Source organism: Prinia subflava, chromosome 11 (genome assembly GCF_021018805.1).
Source record: "Prinia subflava isolate CZ2003 ecotype Zambia chromosome 11, Cam_Psub_1.2, whole genome shotgun sequence".
Lineage (NCBI taxonomy): Eukaryota > Metazoa > Chordata > Aves > Passeriformes > Cisticolidae > Prinia > Prinia subflava.
In genome coordinates, this window is record NC_086257.1 from 10,243,324 (window position 1) to 10,268,972 (window position 25,649).

The following is a 25,649-nucleotide window of genomic DNA, read 5'->3' on the forward strand; positions in this document are numbered from 1 at the left end:
GAAAAGTGCTGTTCTTTTGGTGAACTGTACCACTGCACTGAAATGCAGAACAAAGCAGGATGCTACATGTCCCTAAACCATTTAATGCACAGGCACACTGTAAATAGCAACTCTTGCACTATGCAGATTCTTGTACATCAGTAGCACAGAGTTGGGTCTGAGCCCCAACCTTCCTCTCATCAAACCCTCTAAGGATTTCTACTAGAATAGTTCCAGGCAGGTTATCATCACTAACTTGCTGAGCTCTTGACTTCTCTGCTGAGAAGAAGTCTTTACTTTCCAGGATCATATAAAAAGCAAATAGAGAAACTTTGGTTTTGCTTTTTCTTCTTGCTTTTCCTTTCGTATTTTGCATGATAATTTCTATGACTGCTAAGAATTGCATGGGGTAAATTCTATAGATCAGTGAAGTCCTGAAATCTGCTCTTGAGTTGGTGTAGAAACTATATAGACACCTCACTTCTTAAAAGAACTATGTATTAAGAAATTCCTTTTTATAAAGTATTTAAAGATATAATGTAAACACAGTTCCTTAAGAACAAATGGCCCCAGGATATGGTTAACCTGGTAAGCAAAGTGAGAGCCAAAGTCCTGTGTTCTGTGCTGTCAAGGACTATGGTCAACGCTTGAAGTGCTGCAGGAGGTGGGCTTTTTTTCCTCCCATAAAGTCAAATACATCTACATTATACCACCCTCCCCAAAATTTCAATATCTATTTTAAAAGAAAAGAACTCAGACTGAAGAGGCAAGACTCAAAAATGAGAACTATATACAGATGGCTTGTGCAACCTGAATTTTACCTCATATGCCCACATTTATGCAATGCACCATTGCTGCCTGATTCAGTGAACAGGCAGCCTGCAAAAAGGGGGGAAATTATGTTAAATCAGAGTACTGTGTATCTGCCATTTTCTAACATTCGAGCCTATGACTTTGTAACCTAAAGGACACTCCTAAACACAGTTTCTTCGTTTCTAATCCATCAACAGCTGGATTAGGACAGCACAGATAAATAGACTATCAAAATGGTAGCAGGACTACATGGAGGTGACACAAACTGCCTCATCCCTGTCATCCCACCACTGCTCCCCTCCACCTGATCCTCAGCTTTGGCCTAGGTGTCACCAGCAGGCTGGGTTTGGTGCCACACACCTCAGCAAAGGCCAAATGTCTGTGCAGATGTTTGGATTTGCAGTAGAACTGTGTAGAACTCTGCGTGTTCTGTGCTGTCCTGGGTGGTATGTCAGGATGTAAATGCTGTCTGGAAAATGAGATTATAGAGTCTTTATCTCTCAGGTCTGTGCTGTTCTGCTTTTCCCATCCTCCTCTTGACATATCACCGAGTCAACTCATGCCAGGTGCCAATTCAGACACCCCACAAGACACTTAGAGGGAACAACTGGTTTGGGACTGCTCTTTTATCTGCCCATAAAATTCATGTTTCATTTCCTACAAACAGAAGTTAAAAAGGTAATTAGTCCCAGGAGAGATCTCAGGAGACAGCAGTTCTGAGCAGGCAGCTCCTGGGTGCCAAGTTAAAACAGTGTAAATGCCTAAATCTGAGGATGTGCAGGATACAACTGTGAGACAGGAGAAGGTGAGCAGCTGCAGTGCCCAGGACTGAAGGTAGTTTTATGTAAAGAGTCAGGTAAAGTGCTGGTAGGAATGCAGTCCTCACAGCACAGAACAGCAGCAGCAACTGCAGCTCCACTGCAGGAAAGGCAGGATCAGACCCTGCTGCCCTTCACACTTGGAGCTTCCCCCATGCCCTCGGCAGTGATTTTGTTCCCTTTAGATGTCACCATCTGCTGCTGACCAGGGTGCAGTGGCAGGAGCAGAAGGCAGCTGTATGTCAGGACAGACAGCAGTGTCCTCTCTGGCCTGTTTGGGTGACTGGGTATGCAGCTCTCCCAAAGTCACTTTTAAACTAACACGCACCTTGCTGCGCCTCTTTGCTTCTTGCCTTGTGATGCTTGTGAGTGATATGCATCTTAAACCAGTGCAGTGATGGTCTGATTATTATTTAAGATCATCCTCTGAAATCCTAAAGGCTTGGCATTTTACTTCTGTGTTGTTTCCCCTCCATATTTTGGGCAGGTGTTGTTTATTCTCAGGGTGTGTGTTGTTTCTTAAACACTATTATTCTAAACATCCCTTTTTAAATGTAGGACTGTGAAGGCACAGTTTGTGAAGAGGGTGATTGAATTTTACATCAACTGTGATTGCTGTGACAGTTGTTTTAAGGATTTAATGGAATCTTTGACCACAGTAATTTCTACTCTTAGCAATAACTCTGTGATAGGATGACAGATCTGGAATTCTGAGCCTGTTCTCATCCTAATTTCATCTCTTCAAAGTCGAAAAACAATACAGTTGCTCTAAACTTCAATTAGACCTAAGTCTAAGTCTCCTGGCTTTAGAAAGATTAGATCATTGTAATTTCCCCACAGCACAATAACAGAATAGAATTGCTCCAAGGCATTGCTCACCGAAATGGTGACTATTTCAGAGAACCTACAGCTGCAGGATGGGCTCCCTCAGGAGCTGAAGTCAGCAAAAGCCTGAGGAAAAAATATTGTTTTACCCTGTACTTCTGAGCCAAACTTTAATCCATAGAAAATATCAAAGCGGCAACGTGCCAGATTTTGTCCAGAAATTTGCTGTGGGCTCTGTATCTTTGGAAATGACCAGAATCGCTCATACAATTTTTTGATTTATATTAGGATGGCATAAAATGTCTTTTCCAGCAGATTGAGTCCATCGAGCCAGTTTGTGTGACAGGAGCATTTGTTTTGATGGTTAGCAAAATGCTGATCTGCAAAGCTCCCAAACACAACTTTCCATTTATTTTCACTTATTTATGCTAATGTGATGGCTAAATAAAACCTCTTGGACTTCTTGTGATATATAGATATAAATGGGTGTGTATATATATGTATATATATATATATACACACACACATATATATACATATATGACAGTATATACATGTACTGGCTGTAAGGTCCTCTAATCATTGACCTCTCTGTTCTTTAAAATTGCAATTCCTTAAACCTTGCAATCCCAATAGAGTTTCAGGTATCATTTTTTTAGAAAGATAAAAAACAAATAGTTTTGAAATGATGATTTCTTGGTGATTGCTTGTCTCTCATTACCATTACAAAGTTAATTTTTTCTGTCACCACTTGTATTTATGGACTGGCATCAAAAGGAGTTTTTACTGCAGAATGAATAGAAAGTATTACTGTTTGTGCAAGATTAAAGAGTTAATGCACATTTCTATAAAACCTTATATGCCTGCATTAATCTTCTTAGGGTTTTTTTTGATAGGTCTTATTATGCTTATTTATTTTCTTTCTTTTTGTATCCATTTAAATGTTAAATAGAATCTCAGAGGACTAGATAATACAACTGTGACAGTTAACAGATCTGATTTCAAGGCCAGTCCAAATAAAAAAAATGATAAATATAAACCAATAAAACATAATTGATATCCTCATTTAGCTTTGTTCAAGCTAATCTAGACTTTTTCCACTTCCTGTATTTTAAAATTGTTGGTATGGAAAAATTATGGTTCCATCAGACGGTTGCAGGAGGCTGTATTTTAAAGGAGAATTTGTTCATGAGCATAATAATAAGTAGTAACCTGAAATCAGTTTGTGGTTGCTCAGAAGCCAGTCCTGCATCTTCTCCTTTTCCTGCCTCCTCTGACCTCCTGCTCAGCAGGGTGGGCCTGTTACTGAAATACAAGCACAGTCTGCAACAATGGGCCAGTGACCAGGCTGCTCCAGAAAGAAAAAGACAAAACTTCATAAAACAGAACTTTTGAATTTTAGACACTTCCAGGGAAAAGATTTCACAGAAACTGTTGAAACTTTAAATTGCCAAAATGCAATGATGCAATAAAGTTTTAACTGTTGTGGTTAATTATAGGTCTGACTCTGCTGAATAATGCAGCAGAAACAGAGGTCTGTCCCAAAAGGTTTTGTTTAAAATGACTGAAACCATCACTGGCTAAGAACACTGTCCCAAATGCACCAAAGAATATAAAATATTCAGTGGTTTTGAAAAACAAACTATTTAACAATGAAACCAAGGTGAAAGACTGACTCCCTACAGCCCCAAATTCTGACTGTCTTAGCAATCTCTGCCCAGGCTGGCTTTGGTAAGCCAAGAAATACAACTCCCTGCAGTCTACAAAGCCAAACAGATGAATTCTTTAATCCTATAAGCAACTGAAGCAGGAAATTATGATGATGTTTGATTTACAGAACAGAGAGCATTGATGGTACATTACTAAATGAATGCTCAGATTTCTGGGACAGTTGAGTATTTGCTTACTGTTTTCTTCAACACACCTAGATACTTTTATTTGGTACAGTATTGCTCTAAACTACTATAAAAATCAATTATTTTTCTCAAAGACGTTTGTGTGACATGTAGAGGCACCAAATGAGATTAAAGCGTTGTAAGTACTTAAATCCATTCTGCTTATCTGTGCACAGCAAACTGTTCTGTGGTGTTCTAAAGGATTTTTTAGTACTTGAGAAAGATGAGGAAGTCAATGCGGCTAAGCCTAATTTAAAAATGCAAATGATTTTGCTAAATGAAGATGTCAAGTGAAAATACTGCATGGCAGTGACTTTGAGAGACTGATCAGACTCAAATTCCGCCTGCTCCAGTCTCTGGAGTGTCAAGAGGAGCAGGTATTACCAAGGTGTAAGTGTAGAAATCAGCAGATAGAGAGAGGCAGTTGTGCATTATACAGCCAGATATAGGCTGTCACATCAGCAGCTAAAACACAGGATCTGGAACAGAGTTCCAGATTTGAGATTTGAGGTTTGGATTTGAGGTTTTAAACTGAGCTAGTTCTTCCTTACTTGCCTCTACTACTCTAATCTTACTTATCACTTCATTATAACACACAGTATGTTTCCCTCCCCCCATCTTTTTAAGTAAAATGTTAGTATGCCTAATGGCTCAGACCATGTATCTCATTTTTGTTCTGTCTTTCACAGTGGGGCAGGTCTGCTGTATTTTGCAGTCTCCCAGGTTTAGGTGCCTTTTGTTCTGGACTACTTTGGGGGAAGAAGGAATGGGGGGTGGCACTTTGCAGGGCAGCAGGGAAAACCAGCAGCTCCATGGTTGTCACACCATATGAAACTCTTCCTGATAAATCTCTACTCAGAGCTTTCTGTGAAGGGATTTCAGGACTATATCCAGTAGATCAGAAACTGTTGTCTCTAGATGAAAAACAAGCCCCTTTTCTCCTCTGATTAAAAAATTCTTTACTAAAAGCAGATCATTCTGTAAGTTCTCTCTGCTTTTCAGAGGATGGGGTGAGAAATAAGGAAGGAAGCACGCAGGTCTGATGATGGATTTTGATTGAGCTCAGTTGTATAATAAATATGCACCATTATACACTGTAAGAAACTAGGAATGTAAAATCTAACTGAGCTGGATAATTTCCTGAGCTCTTCCTTTTCTTCACTAGGCCCATCCCAGCCCCAAGCCTCTTCTTGCTTCCTGGCTCATAAAATTAAATTTTTAAACCAAGACCATCTTGTTTTCTCCCCTTAGAAAGGATTGTTTCATGCTTCCATTCACAGAATTTACATTCAGCATACAGAGTATCCAGCTACTTCCGAGCACTGCTACAAGCACAGTTTGGTGACAGTGATGGTTCCGGTCATTTTTTCCCAAACCTTCTGGGACTGACCTCTGCTGCAGCAGACGTGCACAGCATCTGTCTGCTCATGCATGCTCTGCAAATTGCAGGGCAGCTCTGCCCCAGCTGTGAGGTTATAAATAGGTAGAGCTCTCAGGCAGCAAGATTTATGAAAAAGGTACAGGTTCCTGTGCTTGTGAATCAGTCTGGAAAACAGCTGGCTGGCTGACTGGCTGTGTGAGTGCTGAGATTAGAAAAGTCTGCTTATCTATGTATTAACACCTTAAGGTTAACTTTTCAGCATGTTGATGTAAGAGTAAGCTCTGCCACTGCCACTTTCCTCTCAGTAGACTTTATTAAAGTGTGGCTCTCTCTGGTTTCTCTGTTGTATAAGGAGGTTTTGAGTTCACATCCTTACAATTCCTCAGTTCCGTCTGTATTCATGAAACCTGTAGGAACTCTGGCTCTCGAACCTCTGACCTATTGTCAAATTAGACAGATAACCATCCAGTAAGCTCAAAAGTGAACTTGAAATTATTTCACTTGAGCCTGAAATTATTTCTGTTGGTAAAAAGGCAACCAGAAACTCTAATCATGCATCATTACTGAGTCTGTAATCCTAGATGGTCTCTTGATTGTTTAAAAAAATTTAATCAAACTAATTTAAATCTAATTCAACTGGTTTGTCAAATTCTTTTTATTCACACAAACCCACACCTGCTTTGGGAGAATGTTTTGCCTAATCAGATGTATTTTTGGACAGATTTAGGTCTTTCCCCAGTTGAGGTCTGTTTCACTGAGTTCCAGAATCTAGTATGTAATAGTAAAGCTTAATAATTTCCTCTCACAGAGTTCTTCAAGCACTTTGAGGGAACTAGTGCAGAGTGGATGTGTGGATCTGGAAGGACTTAGCTTACCCTGTTCAATACACTGTTCAAGAAGCAAATGGGGAAATTCTTTAAACTCCTCATAGTAAATAAAGTTATTTTTAACTGGGAAAACGAATTTTGGTGAATTTGATACTAATTACTCCCATATATCTGAAAAAAATTATTTTAAAAATATGACTACTCACACTTACATACTGTCAGTTAAAAAGAGCAAGGAACATCTCAATTAAACATCTGCTGCAATGTGGAGGAGGTGGCCATGACATCAGAATTATTGAATCCATCCCCAACCCCCGTGTGTCAGGCAGAAGTACCTGTACTTCTGCACACTCATCCATTCCACAAGCTCTGCATTCCCACTGCCAGACCATAGAGCTGCTGTAATCATAGATGTTTTTCTACTAAATTACATAGCAGCTGACAGAAATAAAGATCTGTCCATGAGTCAGTCAGATCATTAGTTTTATTATTACTATTTTTAAGCTCTGTAATTTTAAAAGAATTAGTTGTTTGTTCCACATACTTAGTTGCATACATGGTTGGAGAAAAAAAAAAAACCTGAATACCACTTCTGAGGAGTTTAGAACAAACCCCTGGAACAGAACACGAATCTCCTAGCTTTCATTTTCTTGCATCTGAAATAGTAACGCTGGGAATTTGAAAGGCATTCTGGTCTAAACTTCTTTCCCTAGACAACCTGCTACCAGGAAAACATCTGCTTTCTTCATGGCCATCTTCAATCTGCAGGTCCAGACTCATATTACAGAAAGGGGCCCTGGAACTCCTACAGTGATGATTAAAGCCAGGGGTTCTGTAGTTCCCAGTCTCTTTGCAGAAGACCAAAGAGATGAGAAATCTTGGCATCTACTTGAGGACTGGATTGGATGTTTTTGGAAAAGGAATTGGAAATCTCAGCCTGAGACAGGTCCCTGCAGGAGTGGTATTTGGGGTAATTTCAGTGACACTGAAATGTGTGGTGATTTTGTTCTCTAACTTACAGATGATGTATGGACAGCTGCAGTGCATCTTTCAGCTCACAGGGCACATGGACACACCCTTTGTCTATACAAGGTCCTGTGAGAAGCTCTCTGGAGAAGGGAACACCTGTGGCAAAACACTCAGCTGCAGTTAGGTGCAACCCACAGTGGAAGCTAAGAGCACACTAAGAGCACAAAGCTGTGCACAAGAACTCCCACTCTGGTATGTTCCTCAGGTTCTCACACTGTCATGGGGCTTCTGTGTCTATCAGTGTGATAAACAACTGCTCCTTTCAGGCAGGAGAAGCTCTGCTGCCACAGCCAGCAGCAGCCTCGGCTGGAGCAGAGCAATTACACACCCTGCCTGGGGGCACATGGCTCCTGCACCACTCAGCCCACTCACACATCTCTCAGCTATTTAAAGATATAATTTCATGAGTGTCTGTGTGTGCAGTGACACACAGACACTCATGAAGAGGAAGTGAGGATTATCTGAAGCAGGAGTGTGCACGTGGCTTTCTTTTGCATATGGTTTCATAATGCCGAACATGTCATCTTCATTCATCTTCCTCCCGCTTTTATAGTAGGCTTTAAAGTGCCTTCATGCAGAGCAGTGAGGCTTGTGACACTGCCATTATAAAGCATGCAATGGAAAAGACACTTTCCTGTAATTTCTGGGAAAGAGAGATCTCAACCATTAACAAACTACTAGCTGAAATGTGTGGGTTTCAGGTAATATTATTCAGTGTTCTCCCACCTTTTCTTTTGTTTAATCATTACTATTATTTTGCTTCCTGTTACTCCACCTTGGAGTACTTTTGGGAAGCAGGCAGGATTTTGTTTCATGCCTTGCTATTGAATTGATGTGCTGTCTTGGGATGGAAGAATGCAATCGTGTAACTTGTGAAAAGTGTCTCCTTTTCCTGAGCCTATAGATAAGAAGTACATATAGTGTACATAGTATATAGTATAGAAGTGTATATAATATATACTGCTTTAAAGATTGACATATTTTTGTGAAGAGCTGCAATATTATAAAAAATAAGGAAACTGAAAATTGCCAGCTGTTGCTTTTCTGTTTCTGCAGGCACTTGGTTTTAGATTACAATTTCCTTTCTTCAACTGAACAAATTCTGGTGACTTATTCTCACTGCCATTGGGTCTCATCACTTCTTTTTGGGGTCATTAGCAGTTATCACTAATATGCAGAGGGCACATTTTTAGTAGATGGGAGACTGGGAATGGTGTAAGAGATGTAGCTCTCTCCTCCATGCACAGTAAAATCTGACCTTTTACATTTAAATGGTTAAAGAGGATCTTGAGCTGGAATATGTCTTATATGAGGTGTTTGAAATAGCCTGATAGTGACTCAGAATTTTAAAAAAAAAGTTTCTGGAAGACAGAGCTAATCATCCATTAGCATTTGGATGCAATGTTGGTCTCACAGTAATTTCCATGCTTGCCAAAATGATTCTGGCAGAGGAACCAGCTGTGAAATGTAGAAATTAAACTATTAGTTTGGAAGTACTAGATATGCCCTTTAGCTGCTCTGCATGAATGAAAATGTGAGGCAGCAGTATTATACAGGTGGGAGAATTTCTGTCCCCCCTTTTCTCCTTGTCCCCCCTTCTTTCTGTGCTGAGCATGTCACAACTATGGAACATCCCTTGGGCCACCTGGGTCTGCTGTCCCAGCCTGCTGTGCACCCAGTGAACTCACTGGTGGGGGCAGTACAAGGAAAAAGGACTTCATTCTGTGCAAGCCCCGTTCAGGAATAGCAAAAGCATGTCTCTGTTATCAACCCTGTGTTCAACATAAATCCAGAACACAGCCCCACACCAGCCACCGTGAAGAAAATTAGCTCCAGCCCTGCACACAGTGGTAACCTCAGAGTCTGAAGCAGCTCAGGACCATCTTCTGTACTACAAATAACCCAAACAGCTTCCTGACAGGTATCCCTCAGTGGTACACAGCAGTACCTTCCTTATCTCACCAAAGTCAGATCAGGCTACCATCAAAAAATGGACAGTTTCCCTGCCCAAAAATACAACAAGATGCAAGGCAGATTAGGGAAATATCAACTTGAAATGAGGTCTGAGCCTTCCTTCTGTTGTGTCATCCTTCACAGAGAGGCAATTTCCATCTCTACCTGTGAGTGGAGGAAGTCTTTTTCCCATTCTTGCCCTATATTTTCATTGGGATGGCCACAAAAGCCACATTACTCCTTTCAGTTTCCATGTAAAAATCTCTCCTGTGAGCTGCACAACTGCTATCGCACACGAGATGAGGTTTCCAACCACTCTTCTTGCAGGCCCTGATGGAGTGTTTCCAAAAGCAAACAAGTCAGTGCATCTGCTGTGAGTCACTCAAATTCATCTAAATAAGGTCCTGACATGACTTTCCCATGTCTCCCCAGCCCAGCCACAGTTCTCTTCTAGGTACTCCTTGTATGTTGTGCTCTCCTTCCAGCATTTTTAGCAGTAATGTGTTTGAAATTGAGTCCAAATTATTCTTCAGAAAGTGCTTATCTCAAATGACTTGGTGGATTTATGGTTCTTGATATTTTAGAGACTATCCCTGTTTTAATGGCTGGACTGCATTAATGAATCTTCCCAAGTTATCTCTTCATAATCCATTGCTTCAAAACCAGCTGTGAATATTTTCTTCCCATTAAAGCTTTGGGTTTGATGTAATTAATTGCCACTTATGACTTAGAGAAAATATTCCAATAAATATTTATGCCACATGCACCATCTACTCTCTTCAGTGCCCTGCATACTTAATATTTAACACATTTCTGCAAACCTCAGCCTGCAATTCATGTTAGAGGGAGCCTGTGGTTATAACAGCAGTCACACACATCAGCTCTGGAGGTAGCACAAGAATCTCATTTCTTGATAAGGAAGGTCATGGAGGCACTGAGAATATGCCAGAGTGGAATGCTGGAGAGAATACAGCTGCAATGCCACGCTTGATCCTCCCAGCATTTACAGCTTTGTCAGAGTAAGGTTAAGCACCCGCTTCTCTTAGGCACAGACAGAAAACCACTGCAGTGTTGAGACTGTCACAGGGGGACAGGAAAGAAGACAGCAGATCTAGACAGATGACTAAAGACTGTCCCAAGTCTGAAGTGACAGGAAAGAGAAGAAAATCTATTGTCAATCTTCCACACTCTGAAATTCATGAGGCAGCTTTTGAGTGCTGTATGATATATGTGTGGTACTGAAAATGTGGAAATGCAACCCTTTAGGGGCGTATTTGAATTCTGTCTTAACATTAGCTCATATGTGAAGCTATATTTTTCAGAGCCAAGTACGTACAAGAGCAGAAAGTGAAACATATTTTACAGATTATACAAGTAATCCTTTCAGTGGTCTTTTAAGCAAGTTCTCAGTCTGCCTGCACTGGGCTCCATAAGGCAGAGAGCAACTGGTGAAGAGGAGGGGTTTTACTTCCCTGTGCAAGCCAGAGAGGGGCTCTCTGGAAGGTACAGTTCCTTACCACAGCAGCATGAACGCCCACACATGCCTGAGAAAGGACTACAACTCAATGCCACAATTTAGCCTGCTGCTGTTGATTCCTGCACCTTGTCAGGATGTAATTACGGTATCGTCAAGATGAATAGGAAGATGAGACTTAAACCTAAAAATATCTCCAGTAATTATGGTTTAGATCTGGAAAGCAACGGATGGATTTTGATTTCTGAAAGAGACAATGCTGTTCCTGAAGATGGTTGAGTAATTATGAAGTGAAAGGTAAAATAAATACCCCTGTAATTCCCTGTCTATGACATAGTGCTGAGGTGTGCAAGCAATCTCATGAGGGAGGAAAAAGGTCTTAGGACATAGGTCTGGTGGGTTTAGGCAGAAAAATAGAGCTTTGCTATGTTTGCTAGCAAATGTAAAACTTCATTCAAACACAATAAAGCAAAGCACCTGTTTCAGCTGTGCATGGTCACTGTTCAGGAACATACATGGCTTTGTTTTAAAACCAGCCAGCAAACAAAAATCTCCTCCTTTGGGATTCAAGATTGCACTTCTGCATTTGCATGTGTAAAAAGCCTTGTTGACTACCACCAGCCCTGGGAATAATCCTTCTTTCTGAGCTTGTACGACTACACTGTCACTCTTCAGCGAGGGCAGGCTCTCGTTCTTCGGACATTCTGAAGAACATATCGGATACAGGGGCCCTGAATACGGGATAGAAAATGTCCCTGACACAGTGTCTGCACTATTGCTAACAAGTTACCTGGAAGTAATATAGTATCAAAGACTGATTAAAAAAGAAAATAATCTGTGTATTTGTACCTAAACATCCAAAGATATACAGTGCAATATCTTTTAAAAGACTTGGGTGAAGAAAAGAATGAAACCCACTCATAATCTAGTTTAATTCAAGTGAAAGCTGCTGTCCTTTGTTTCATCAAAATACACCTTGGCAAAGATTTTTTTCCTTTCTGCATATGTTATCATTCAATTTGAATTAATTTGTGGGAACTGTTTCCTGGATGTTTTTGTTCCGTCCCTTGAGTGAGCACTGGCATTTATCTGACAATATGGTGAGATGATTCAAGGAAGACTTGGCTAGAAAAACTAATTTCTTAATTTCATAGTTACTTTTCTCTCTGAATTGATTTACTGCACATTTGTACAAATGCCAGGGCAGTAAATGAGATGAAGCAGGAGCTGGAGGAGGAGGTGAGACCACAGAAGCCCTGATTTGACCAGCTCAAATGAGTGCATAATGGCATCTTTAACCTCCTCCTGAAGCTGTTTGAAAGCTTGATGGCTAAACTGCAATTAAAGTGATAATGCTGAAACACCTGCTCTGGACAGCAAAGTCGTGCAGTTGCAAGGCAAGCAGCCAGTTCTGAAAATCCAGCTGCTCTGATAGCAAAATGACATTCTTCACTATCGAAGTTAACAGAGACACCACACATCATGTGCTCCATCACCACATCACCTCTTTGCTTTGGTAATGATCTGGTTTCTCTTTCACTTCTCACTTCACTAAGGTAAGCATTGCTTCCCTTCTTTGAAAAGCTCACGTTTGTCTCCTAGGCTGGGTATGTTCTCCTGCACTAAACTAACCTGATTATAGCCCTAAACTGTAATCTTTCTCCCTCTGTGCTGCAGATGGGTTAGGGTTTTTCCACGTGCCATAAGCCCACTCAGTGGTTGCTGCTGTCTCCACTGTCCCACTCCCCCAGTCATGCTGTCCTCCACTCTCTTTGTGCTTCCACCATCACCACCATACCACTTCCCAAAAAGTGCCAATGGCACAGGGGCAGAGAAGAGCAGCCAACAATTAGACAAGAGGGTGTTTTACCATGACTGAATGTGACTGAAGTTTGGGCTGCTGTCCTTGCCCTTTCCCTCTGCTGTGGCCATGTGCTCCCACTGCTCCCTTGGGCTGGATCTAGCCCATATCCCACTGCCTCTGTCTGTGCATACAGCCTGCATTACCTACATCCCTGTAAGGAGCACTCTGGAGTGAGCATTTATGTAGTTAGAGTAGGAGCACTTGCAAATGGAAAAGCTGCTGGACTATTTCAAGAATGTTTCAAAACCTTTTAACACTTTATTGAAACTGTTCTCTCATCCATCTGCCTGCAAATCCAGGTTTTTTTCTCAGCTTTAAGGAGATATAAAACAATTTAAAATGAGCCCCTGGCACATCCTGACTCTTTAAAAAGTGTTATCTTGTTATGCTAAAGTAAGAAATGAGCACTGTTTCTTTAGTGCTTTGTTTTAACTGAAAGGCAGGTATTTTCCACCTTCCATACTTACCACTGTCATTTAAGGGTGTAAAGTTTCTGCTTCTCCAAGATATTTGACAAGACGTTTGCAGGATTTCTGCCACTCTGGAACTCCCCTGCCCCTCACAGAAAGGCACACTGCTTGGGAAGGAGAGGTGCTAACTTCCTACACCAGTGGTTCTCAAGGGCAGTTCCTTGTTGGGCTGTGTGGAGTGGGAATGCTGAGTTTGCTGCCAGCAGCAGGCTGGGTCCCTCAGCTGGAGCTGAATGTCCCTGTCCTTGAGGGACTCCCGGCAGACTCCAGGAGAGCCCTCAGCCGGTCTTTAGGTTGTGTGCAGCACAGGCAGTGCTGGAAACCTTTTACCTGACATAAAGCTGATCTTTTCTAAAGCCCTTCTTTGCTCGGTGGGACCAGGGAATAGCATTCCAATAGGATTCTGAGGAAAGATCTGCTCTTCTGAGTCCTCCATCAAGTAAAAAACCACTAAAAACATAACCATGTATTTCCATCCTGTTTCATGTAGATAGTTTATAAAGTAACTCCTATTTATTCATGCACATTGTTAAACAAGAGCTGATATTAATCACATTATAACCCACAATAATGAGATTGAAATTTAATTTCAAGTGCAAAATAATTCCGTTTGGGCTCTTCAGCAGCTTCCCCTCATCTAACATGGAAAGAGCTTTTTCTCCTTAATTGTGTCTCTGCCTTCAGGAACATTGAGCAGCCTTTTAAACATCTGCTCTTTCCAACCTGCCACTTCACAAGTTATGGTTCGGCATAATTTTCTCTTTGGCTTGTTTTTCTCTCTTGTGACTTGCAGATTATGAACATAAAAATATACATCGGGCCACCAAAGTCTGAAAGCCAAATGTGGGGAAATGTTGCAGTGGTCTTTATTAATGTGCTCTGTATAGAAATCTGTATTTTCAGTTTATATGTTTGCTCTTAAAAGAAATTACCAACTTTTTAGCTTAACATGTACTGTTGCCAGCCCACACCCTACCCAAATAACTCTCAAGGAACTCTTCTCCAGAGGAGATGGCAGTGAGTACTTACTGAGGCACAGTTGCTTTCCGACTTGTCTTCTAGAAAGCCAATTTGGCATGGTGTCCTCTGATTCTGCAGCCAGTAGTCTGTTGATTCTAGCAGACTGTTACTGCAGAGAATCTGTTAAAATAGTTAAAAATAGTTAAAATAATTACGATTTTTTCTGACCCCTATTGTGCTTTGGGGGCCTGAACCCTATTTTTGTTACTCTAAGGAAATTTTGTTGACAAAATTGAGGGGAGGGGGGTGGCAGGAGAAAGACAAGATAGACCTGTTTAGTTTGGACTCATTCAGTTACTGCACCTTTAGTCAAATCACTTACATATCCCCTAAAGTATGAGCCTATTTTCTTCCAGAACTGAGAGTCCTTGGAAACAGATACTTGAAGGAAACACCCAAACCCAATATTTTTATTGGAAATATTGCTATGAGTTTTGTTCTGTGTTAAAGTGATAAACAGACGTGTTAGGAAAACTAATTATTCAGTTACACCAGAGTACACAAACTTGCCGCCTTTATGACGGACTGTATCTCTCTGCACAGCAGATCAGTACTTTTCATTCAGCCAGCAGCCTCATTTCTGGGACTTCCAAGGCTTCAAACTCCTTAAACAAGTGTTTCTGTTTTCTGAGAGGCTGAAGTACTTTGGACCTTCTGCAATGAGTCCTGAGGTCAGTCAGCACCCTGAGACCAAAACTTTGGGTTTAGTCTCTGAGTTGACTCAGCCCTACAGCTTGTGCCACAGCCCCCACTCAGACAAAACCAAAATGGGGCTACAGAGATCTGCAGACTTTAAAGAGGCAAAGCCAGTTGGCAAATCTGATGCTTAGATTAAATGCAATTCTTTATTTTCTGCATCTGTACTAATATTCCAGCACGAAAAAGAAGGACCACTAGTATCTTTAAAACAGCTAGGGAACAGTGGGTAAAATATTGCTACACCATTGGTGCTACTTACAGAACATTTTCTATGCTTATCATCTTCCCTAGGCAGCAATGTTCAGAAGTATGTTTGTGAAATAGGTGTATATTTCACTTGTACTTCTTGCAATTCTTGCATTACATGGAAATAGCCTGTACTCTAATTTCTTGACTTTTAATAATGATATTTTAAAATACAAATTTGTTGCCATACCTAGGGGAAGAAAATCTATCTACAGTACTTTCCTTTACCTGAACACATGTTTTGTACTGACACACATTTGTCCTACTTCAAGAATAATTGATCTCTAAGCCTACATCCCTTCCTTGGGAAGAGAAGTTAGAATAACTTGTGAGGCCTTCTCACTTCTCAGGGAAGATGAATGACTGTGGAAAGCTCATCTGGCCAGTTGACACAGTTTTCTAGTACTTGGGGGCATCCAGAAGTAAGCTTCTTACCACCCACACACTAACACCCACTCTAATTCTTATCTTTCTGGTAGAAATTCAGTTACACTTAATATTTCACTCCCTGTGTTATACTTCTATTGACTTCTGAATAAAAGTCAGCAGGGGAGGGATGAGGAGGTAATGGGTAACACCACAGGCCCTGAGCTTGGCTCGCTTCTGTGCCCTCTTTTGGTGCCCTCCATGGAGACTTTCTGCCTTTGTGGTTGTTTCTCAGTACACCAGCCCTGCTATGGGTTTTCTTCCAAAGAGCTTTAAAATACAAATTTAAGGTTCACTAAATCCTCAGAGGAAGTATGTGCCCAAAGAGTTTCCTCTGAGAATGCCAAAGGCTCGTGAATGCTTCACATGAACACCAGCTTCTTCTTGGGAGCTGCTAGCTGCTCTTGTTTACCAGTGCAACAACTCTGCACTCAGTAAATTTTATAACTTCCCGTCTCAGTGCAAAAAGATTCCTGCCATCATACCTAACTCTGAGACTAGATGGGGAAAATAATATACTCCATATCTCAAAGAAACAATTTCCTGTTAGTGTAATAAACTGGTGTGTGGGTTTGTTTTTGTTTTGTTTTGGGTTTTTTTGAGGAAATCTTGCAGCATTATGAACTGGTTGGTAAAATCTAGAATTAAGCATTCTTTTTCTCTTTCTGAAAAATTACCATTTTCTTGGGCTTTATAAAGACAACAGAGAATTGAACATATACAAAACCACACATACAAACACACACATATATACATATATATGATTTCAGATTTAATTAGATTCTCGACTTTCTCATCCTCAAGGACTGAAGTTCTAATAACCTGTTAAAACATAATTTTGCATACGCAGGAAACGGGGTTTTAGCTCAAACAGCTTTTGCTGTAACAAGCAATCTTGTTTAATTTCCTTAAAGATCACAGTGAATTTTTCTTCAACGTTAATCACGTTATATCTTTTTTCCCAAAACGCAGACAGTTTCTAAGAAACTGTGATAGGCAGAATTTTATCATGCAGAAACAAGCTGCAGATATTCTTGGTGCTGCTCGTCTTTGTCTCAGAAGGGCTTGGTGTGCATTTCAGAACAGTTTGATCAGTATACTGTACATGATAAACCCATGAACTGAGCTGGGCATTCCACACTTCACCTGCTTTGTCTCCTGTGGGATGTAAAATGACCCTTGGTAGCTGTAATTCTCTTTCAGAGGATGTTTTCATCAAGAAGCAAATACTGGCAAAGCAGCCAGAGAAGGAATAACTCTCCTGAACAAATGTTTTGGTCTGGTCAGGCCAGGTCATGGTTGCCATGCCTGAGCCACTCCAGAGTGGTTTATGAGTTCCAAGGCTTTATATTGCATTTAATATTTTGTATGCAGCTTTTTACAACATACTTTGAGGTCAAGGGTAAAAATTACCACATGGAAGTTTTGGACAGCATGTGCTTTCTAAGTAACCTCAAGTAGATGAACACCACTAGTAACATTATGATTTTCCTGGGCCAGATTCTGCTCTCCTGTGTGGACGGACGTTGTTCCTCACACATGCTTGAGGGTGTACCCAGAAGTGTGAAGAGGGGTGAGTGAATAGGTGTAACATTTTAATACTGGAGGTTGGGGAAAATAATTTACAGCAATTTGGATGTGGAAAAGACTGGTTAGAAAAACAAAACCAGATGTACTTGAGTCCACACAGCAGAAATTGGCAGAGGTCAGCTGGTCAGATCTAAGGAACAGAGGCTGGCTCAAAGTAATTTGGAAAGGCTCCAGAAACTACTCTGAAAAGGCACTGTGGGAATGGGGGAATGTAGGAATGTGTGCCAGAGGTGTCCTTGCACATGGTCTGGTTTTACACAGGTCTGAGTGGTGCACAGGAGATGGAGGTGACATTTGAGTCAGTGGTAGCAGGAGTGAGGGGTAAACCTTGGATCAGTTTAAACTCCATCCTATGAAACACAAGCTCTTGCATTTGGACCATTATGACATGATATTGCTCAGAGCTTTCCCATTAGTACTTCTGTGCAGGAAGGATAATCTGGGCCACCCTGCAATGCTGATAACAGGTAGTGTTACACACACCTGCTGTGCAAAAATATATCTCTAGAAAGCCATATGAACTTTTGGGCATATTTTTTTGGTAACAAACAATATTATTGTGGTCAAAGACACACATATGGTAAGAATAAATGGAGTATTTCTTACAGCCTCTTGCTATTGTAAGGTAATTCTCCCTGTTAAACAGGTTCATGTGTTTAGACAAAGTGGGAGTTTGCACATGCATGAAAACTTGACGGGATATTCATGCTTTTAAAGGAACATACTGAACGCCTTATAGTAAGATAATACATAAATTCGATAATCAAAAGTGTATAAGCTTGAAGGAGTTGATCTAAATTAACAGAGCTAGTTAATTAATCAAAAGCAAAGTGAGAACTGGTATTCTTTGTATATCTACCAGCATTATTACCACTGCCATTCTTGCATTTAAGCATTTTTTCAAAATATACTGAGGTGATCAGTACCAAATGACAAGAAAACTAACCCTCTTCTCTTTCAGCTGTCAGTCTGCAGTCCTGCACTTTAAGGCAAACAGTAGCACTTGCCAAAATTTCATCCTCCTATCTCCTACTTCTCTTCATTCTTATTTAATTAAGACAAGTCCAGGGCCAATCCCACTGACACATTGTTAAGCTTTTTGCTATCAGCTGCAAACTGAAAGCAGAATTTGATTCATTGACCATACTCATGTGACAGCTGCACACACTATACTGCTGTCTATCTGGCTTGGAGCAGGATCATCACACAGAAAATAATTCAGGATGAATCTGCATCATGCACTAAATGTGAAATCAGCAGTAATTCATGGTTCTAAAAAAAAGTTTTCCACTCTCATCTAGAGACTCAGCCATCAGCGTTACTCAGTGTGTTGTGAATCAATGAACTAAATCAGCCTCTAGCAGAGTGTGGATTAGAAAAGTCACTCTTTCCCAAAGGAAAATACTGCATATGAGTTTAGTGTAACAGCTTCCTGCTCCCTGATTTAGATCACAAGACATTAAAATACAGTAAATATCTATAACCGAGACAGCATTAAAAAGGCTCTGCTCCACAAATGAAACATCTGCATCTTTGTGACTGAACATCTTAATTGCTTTGGTTAATTACTACTCATCAAAAAAAGATAGGAAAGTGGGACATACAGAATAAAATGAGGTATCAAGGGGCACATCTGCATTCGCTTAGGTTGGTCTGTATAGTAACAGGCTACATCTCATACGGCTCCTGACAGGAGCCATTCATGCCAAATGTAACTGCTCAAACCTGCAAGTCAACTGCTCAAAACTGTTCCCTTGCAGCAGGAACCCACAGCATCTCACTCCACCACCAATTACACATCTAACTTCAGAATCACCTAACACAGGCTAGAAGAGAATTCTTCATCCTTTTCCACACACACACACAAAAGGTAAATTCCCTCTGAAAATGGTGTAAAGAAGCCCAAAACATCCTGGTGTTTGTCAGAAGCCTTGTCAGAAGTGAATAACTTCTTTTATTGTGCTGACAATCATAAAACTGACTTGTTTTACAATGAACAGCTCCAATGTATGGGACTGGACAGGTGAAGCAGCTCTCAGCCATGGGATACAAGCTACCCTTTAAAAGAGAGTGATACTTCTGAACATGACCGAGCAGAGCCTTTTCTGTAAAGGGAGTGGCGGCACTTAGTGCTGTGCCACTGTCCTTCACTCTTACATAGACAACTCTGAGATTAAATGAAAGTTTAGAATATTTTCCCACACGGTAGATTTTCTGCCTATATGAGGATTCCAATCACAGTCAGCAGCATTTTTAAAACCCAAGTGTTATTTTGCAAATGACCCCTTTGATCAAGTGAAATATTGACATTTTCTCTTTTAGCCATATTGGGGTGAGGATGAGAAGCCCAGTCCCAGCATGCATGTCTGTCTTATCGAATTTACTTTTATATCAGTGATATTATATCTAACAAAATTTCTGGTGCATGGTGTTCAGTATACGGAAAATTAATCTTTAGCATCTACACGTTTTATCCTTCACTCTTTTTACATAAAACAAAATCAAAAAACTCCAAACCCAAAAGGAAAGCATTACTAAAAGTCAGAATTATGAGAAGACTGAATGAACTGTGGAAGTTTAAAATGAATGCTATCTCTTCAGCTCTAGAATTATGCCTGTGGGAGACAGTAGAGCTCTGAGATTTATTGGAAAGTGAGGGGTGAAAGAAAGCCTGTCTTCCTCAACAGTCTCTGGTAGTGCCCCTTCCCTCAGACTGTGCTCTTAGCAAGGAGCAATAAAAGGTCTTCACTTTTGTATTATCAGTTGTACTGAAATCACCTACATGCATAAAATGACATTTGACCCCTCCTAATGACACACATACTCACACAGGTGCCATTCTTTCCCCTCCACATGCTCTAAATTAAACTATTACATTTAAACCTGGTTTTAGGAAACAATAACAGCAGTCTATACCACTTGTAGAAACCATTCCAGTCAAAGTGTTTTCATCAAGGACTCTCCATTGCATTGACCTGAGAGAAGCAAAGCTCTGTCTGGACCCAGAAGCTTATCATTTATTGAAGAGCAGTCCTGAAGTATTTGTGCTATGCACTGGTTTTTTTTTCATATAATGAAATGTCAGATAATGAGGTAAATTAGAAATGTTCAATGGGAGTTTATCTCCCATACATGAATAATGTATTTTGGGACCAGACAAGTACAGACCAGGCAAACAAAACTTGCAAGATACCATAACAGCACCACTAAATTATTTTTCTGTATCAAACCTTTTCTAAGTACCACATTTTGTATTCCTCACTAAAGCTGAAAAGCAAAGCTATATATATATTGGACTTTGAATATAAAATAAACTCAAAAGTTACCTTCTTACATGCTGTGACAGAGCTTCCCAAACTGCTTGCAGAACTGTCTGTGCTGCTGCCTTGGCGCTCTGGGACTTCATGCATCAGTGGAGATTCAAAGTTGCTGAAGAATAAAAAAGAAACAAGCCCCCAAAAACCTTTCCAGTGACTCAGCTACATAAATAACTCAAATAATACCAAAACACAGGTCAGTAAAGAGATGTAACTTAGAATACAAGATGCTATCCATACTCTCCTAGCTGATGTTACTAGTCTATTTACTAATTTTCCCTTTTTGAAAGACTATCCTGAGCTAAACACTTTGGATATAAAATAGCAGACCAATGTCTTTTGAAGACTAGAGGAAAGCATTAACTGGCTGCCACCAGACCTGTCTGTCTTGAATGCCACTGTAAAAAGTGGTACTAGTGTGTTTTCATAAGCAGGCAGCTTGGAGCACCAAATGAAATACTTGCTGCATTAATTCTGCTTGGTAAACAACAGAAGTGTTTGCTGCATTTTTACCTGCCAGGATGGAAGTCAAGGGGTAGTGATTACAAAGCAAAAAACACAACAGGAGAGGCAGTACTCTGTAATCCAGGTGGAACAGCTCAATACACTATAGGTTTGGAGCTAAGGTAAGTCGTGAACATATTCTGGTTTGTGATTCAGTGGTACACAAAAAATATGTTTACTTTGGGACTGTTTAGATGTGAAGTACAAAACCATAAAAATAAGTTCCACCAGCCAAATTATTTGCACACACAGCAAGAGCCACCCTTCATACTTTTCTTTTGGAATAGTTCAGGCTAGTCTTCAAAGATCTTCCACCATGTAATGATCACATTGGTCTAAGATTAATGAAGCTTCTCCTTCTGGTCACAACACAATCACAGTTAAAGGTCACATGTGTTAAAGGACTGTTTATCCAGGAACATACTAGGGGAAAAGTATCCTACATGATCATGTTCTGCTTCCCAGGCCGGGTCTTTGGAGTGCTTTAATTATTGCAAGTCACCTATGAGAATATCTGGAACATGCTGTGATGGACCCAAAGAGTGAGCAGGTTAGCACGGCTGGAGCAGTAATCTCTCACTGGTTCCACAGGGATAACAGAGCGTGTGCAACTTCCTGCCCTGCTCAAACCTACGTGCATTTTTCTCACTCACCTTTACTGGAGTGTAAACCAGTATGTTAAGAGGAGGCCACTCACACTTTTTCTTTCTGATATCTAGAGCCAAGCATGACTAAGGCTACCTTTCCCTCAAAGATTCATGCATGTACCTTTCACCTGACACTGCTTAGAACTAGCTATGAATATATGCATTTCCACTGGTAAGGAACATAGTCAGTGAGAATTCTGCTGATGTGTGTGGTGCTATTCCATAGTATTTAAAAAAGTATCTAGATGTGCTGGAATTAGAAGAGTGAATTAAAAGTATAAAACTAATTTAGGACTTGTTAATTGCTAGCTGGGCGGAAGTATCATGAATCACATGGGAGGACTGAATATAGATGCACAAGAGAGACCAGAGGGTTGACTTCACTTGGAAAGTGAATCCTTACTTAATCCTCTGGAAGATACCAGCATCATTCGTACTTAGAAAGAAGACTTCTGCCTGTTTACACAACTCTGCTTCATTGCTCAGATGATACACAGTAATATTTTTGGGCAGCAATTTCTCTGGCATTTGACACAGCAAAATAGCATTTTATAGGCCTTATACTGAGTTCTTTAACAGAATGACAGAAATTAAACACATGAATTCTGTCTTTCTATCTCCATTCAAAGTAGGGACCTCATATTCAGAGGGTCAAATAGTTAAGCATCCTCCTTGGTAAGTCCACATTGAGATGCAGCTTTTGGACAAGGTAAAACACACCACTCCCAGCAGAAGCTGTGCACTGCCTCTTTTCATAAGATGCATCACCTATGCAATCTAACAGAAAATTACAGATCAAGGCTGATCTGCAGGTTGAAGTACAAAGCCTGTTGTACCATTTTCCCCTGCTCTGCACTGAGAGGAAGACTGAGCGGCTCTGCCACGGGGAGCTGATGGGCTGCTAATGACGATTTGCTCTCAGCTCCACTGTGTTCAGGGAATGGAACTTCACTGCATGAAGTGTTGCTGAGTCTAACAGCAACAAAGATAACAGTTTGACAACTACCTGAAGGCCTTCTTTGGAACTTAATTAAATAGTACAAATAGAATACCACATTAACGTATAGCTGGAAAATGTAGTTGAAGAGTCACATTCTGGAGTATCAACCGATCTGTGCTATCTCTGGACAATATTTCAGCAAGGGGTAGCACATGACATGTCCCATACAGAAGTAAAGCTCGCCTCCAAGTCATGTGGAAAGTGAAATGATCTGTAAAAGCTTCTTAATCCTTTAAAATCTGTGTTCTTTTCAAAGTAAGTCCACTTTTCACTTGTAAATATAGAAAACCTTGTTAAAAGCACATGATGACTGAAATAAATGTAGAATGCTGTTAAACATTTTAAAGGAGACTAGGCTCCCACTCAGACAAAAGTTCAGACAGGAAACCCAACTGCCTTTAGTGTTCCCAACATCTAGTAAACCTAAATCTTCTTGTCACCTATCCCAGTGCTCAGAATTGTATTTTACATCCAGCTGATTACTTGGAGCACAGGAAAAATCAGCAGCTGTATTTCACAGGACAAGGGAAGCATTTACAAGTATCTCTAACACTTTCAGAGCTTCTTTTTTTGTCTTAGGTTCACATCTCCAGTTCTGTAATTGAAGAGCAGAACCCCCATTCTCCTGCTGCATTGCAGCTGAACTCCTGAATTGTGCCAGGGACAGGAACTCTGGGCCCCCACTGCTTGCAAACAGCTTCAACTGGTCAGGGTTCAGTCACCAAAATGCAGAAAAATTTTAACTAAGAAGTGTCAAAATAGGAGAGCTACATTCAGTCTTAGACTCCACGGTCTTTTCCTTATTGAGTTTATGGCTATACAATTTCTAGAAGAAGCACAGGAAACCCCCCTGGCCACTCTTGCTGGTCAGTCAGGTACATGAGCCCCTCTAGATATCACACAAAGGAGATTTGCAGCAATGCATGCCAACTGATGGGAAAACGAGCACCCAGCTGTGCTTCTGCAGGCTGGGAATTCACACCACAAATGTGAGTCTTCCATAACTCAGGGAGGTCCAGGGTATGAGGTCCTGCAGAGTTACCTCCAGAGGCACAGGTCTTTCTTCCAACAAGGAACGCGGATTTGGCTTTTCAACATCTCTCTTTCAATTATCCCAACTCTCAGTTTCCTCCTCTCTTTACCCCATGGTACCTTTTCTAAGCTTTCATTTTCAAACAGGTGTTTTCTCAAGAGACCCTCCTCAGGCCACACAGCTCTGCCACCCCTGCTCTGTAGCAAAGGCAGTAATATAAACCTATTTTTCATTAACTCTCCAGGGAAAAACTATTCTGGCTTTGAGAAGCTTCTGCTGTCATTAGTTCCTCAATAGCAGGAAGCCAAAAGAAACTCTTGCAGAGATGTACCCAGCTCATCATCAAGTGATAGCTCTGCCTTCACATATTATGCTCTTTACTTCACATTAAGAGTTTGCATGAAGTGCTGGACTTCTAAGACATCTGGCACAGATTGGAGCCTTTTCACTAAAAGATAAAGAAAGCTGCCAGAGTTTTTAGGTCTCAGTTCTCAAGTTTTCTTGGCTCCCTTGTTTAGTATGTAATAGAGAATGCTGATCTGTTAGATGTGCTCATCTGACTCGGAGGTATCACAAAAAGCCACAGGCATATCCAGCAATCTCTGTTAAGGGATGGTTCATTTTGGAGTTTTCTTTGGTGTGGAAGATCCTAGTCTGTAATTCAGCTTTTGAAACTGAGTTGGGAACGTGGATCTAAGACGTGGCGTTAAGTGCTCCATTTTCACTTTGCTATTAACAAAGAGGTCTCCACACTCATTTGCCACCAGGTGCTGTCTCACTGATTTATGAATAATCTGATAATTTTTTCCTACAAGCTATATGCACTCACAAAGAATACAAACAAATGTCCTGGAAATTAGAGGTTTGTAGTAAATAGCTACGAGGTTTATATCACTAACTGTAATAATCACACATCATGTATTACTGTCCAAAATGCAAATGAATTGCTTCATCTTTCCTGTGCTGAATAATTCAAAAATACTGACCTCGATGACTCAAGACTTAATCAAAAAATCCACAGCTGCTCCTAAAAATAATTATCTCCTTTGCAGATGTGGCAGATGGTGCTACATCAACTAAGATGAGGCAATTTAAAGAATTCCCCAGGTTATCACTAAAGAAAATTAATCTTCCGAAACAATATCAAAAACTTCAATTTCCTACCATCTTGAACAAACATAACCAGCTTCCCAAAACTTGCTGTTCAATAATCATTCCTAAGGAGCAATCTCAATAAATAATAAGTGACCATTACATATATATTTTTTGAATCAATCATATTACAGCCTGTTGCCTGTCCTCTTTTCATTATGACGCCTCATCTTGGCCTTTTGAACATAGGAAACGTACTGATCCATGAAAAAAATAATCTTGAAGGAAGCAAACTGAATGAACACAGGGAGGTTTCTCAATGCAATTAATGCCAAGCTATAGTGAGCTACATTTCTGGTGTTCTGTTAATATTTGTAGGGAACATTATGAATAACAAAAAAGGGAAGAATCTTATTTTGAAATAGAAATATGAGAGAAGTGAAAGCAGAGCAAAATACCTTAGCATCTTCTTACTTCTACCTTCCCAAATAAATCTGAAAGCTACTAAGCAACTGAGGAAGGCAGCCAGCTTAATCCAGACCCTAAGCAAGAAGCAGTTTTGAAAGGCATGCAGTGTTCAAACAGCATCTCTTAACTTCAAAGCCTTTTTGAAGTGGTCAGACTAGTAATACTCTTTCCTCATGCCACCTTCCAAATTTTACAGGTTTAAAATTTACCTTTGCAAGTAAACAGGTCAGCAAAGTCACTAGGAGCAAAATGTTTCAATGTAACAGTGTCAAAGTTACT

At 40.4% G+C, this 25,649-nt stretch overlaps 1 protein-coding gene across 5 annotated transcripts in view; it reads right to left on the reverse strand.

The window, feature by feature from the left end:
- The window catches only part of SPHKAP (SPHK1 interactor, AKAP domain containing), a 64,174-nt gene that overhangs the window by 23,873 nt on the left and 14,652 nt on the right, over window positions 1–25,649 (reverse strand). For all 5 annotated transcript variants that reach the window (XM_063408700.1, XM_063408699.1, XM_063408701.1 and 2 more), the window contains exons 2-3: window positions 20,636–20,738; window positions 14,358–14,468 (exon numbers count right to left, since the gene is read on the reverse strand). In XM_063408700.1, coding sequence (XP_063264770.1) covers window positions 14,358–14,468; window positions 20,636–20,738 — 214 coding nt within the window. The remainder of the gene's footprint in view (window positions 1–14,357; window positions 14,469–20,635; window positions 20,739–25,649) is intronic.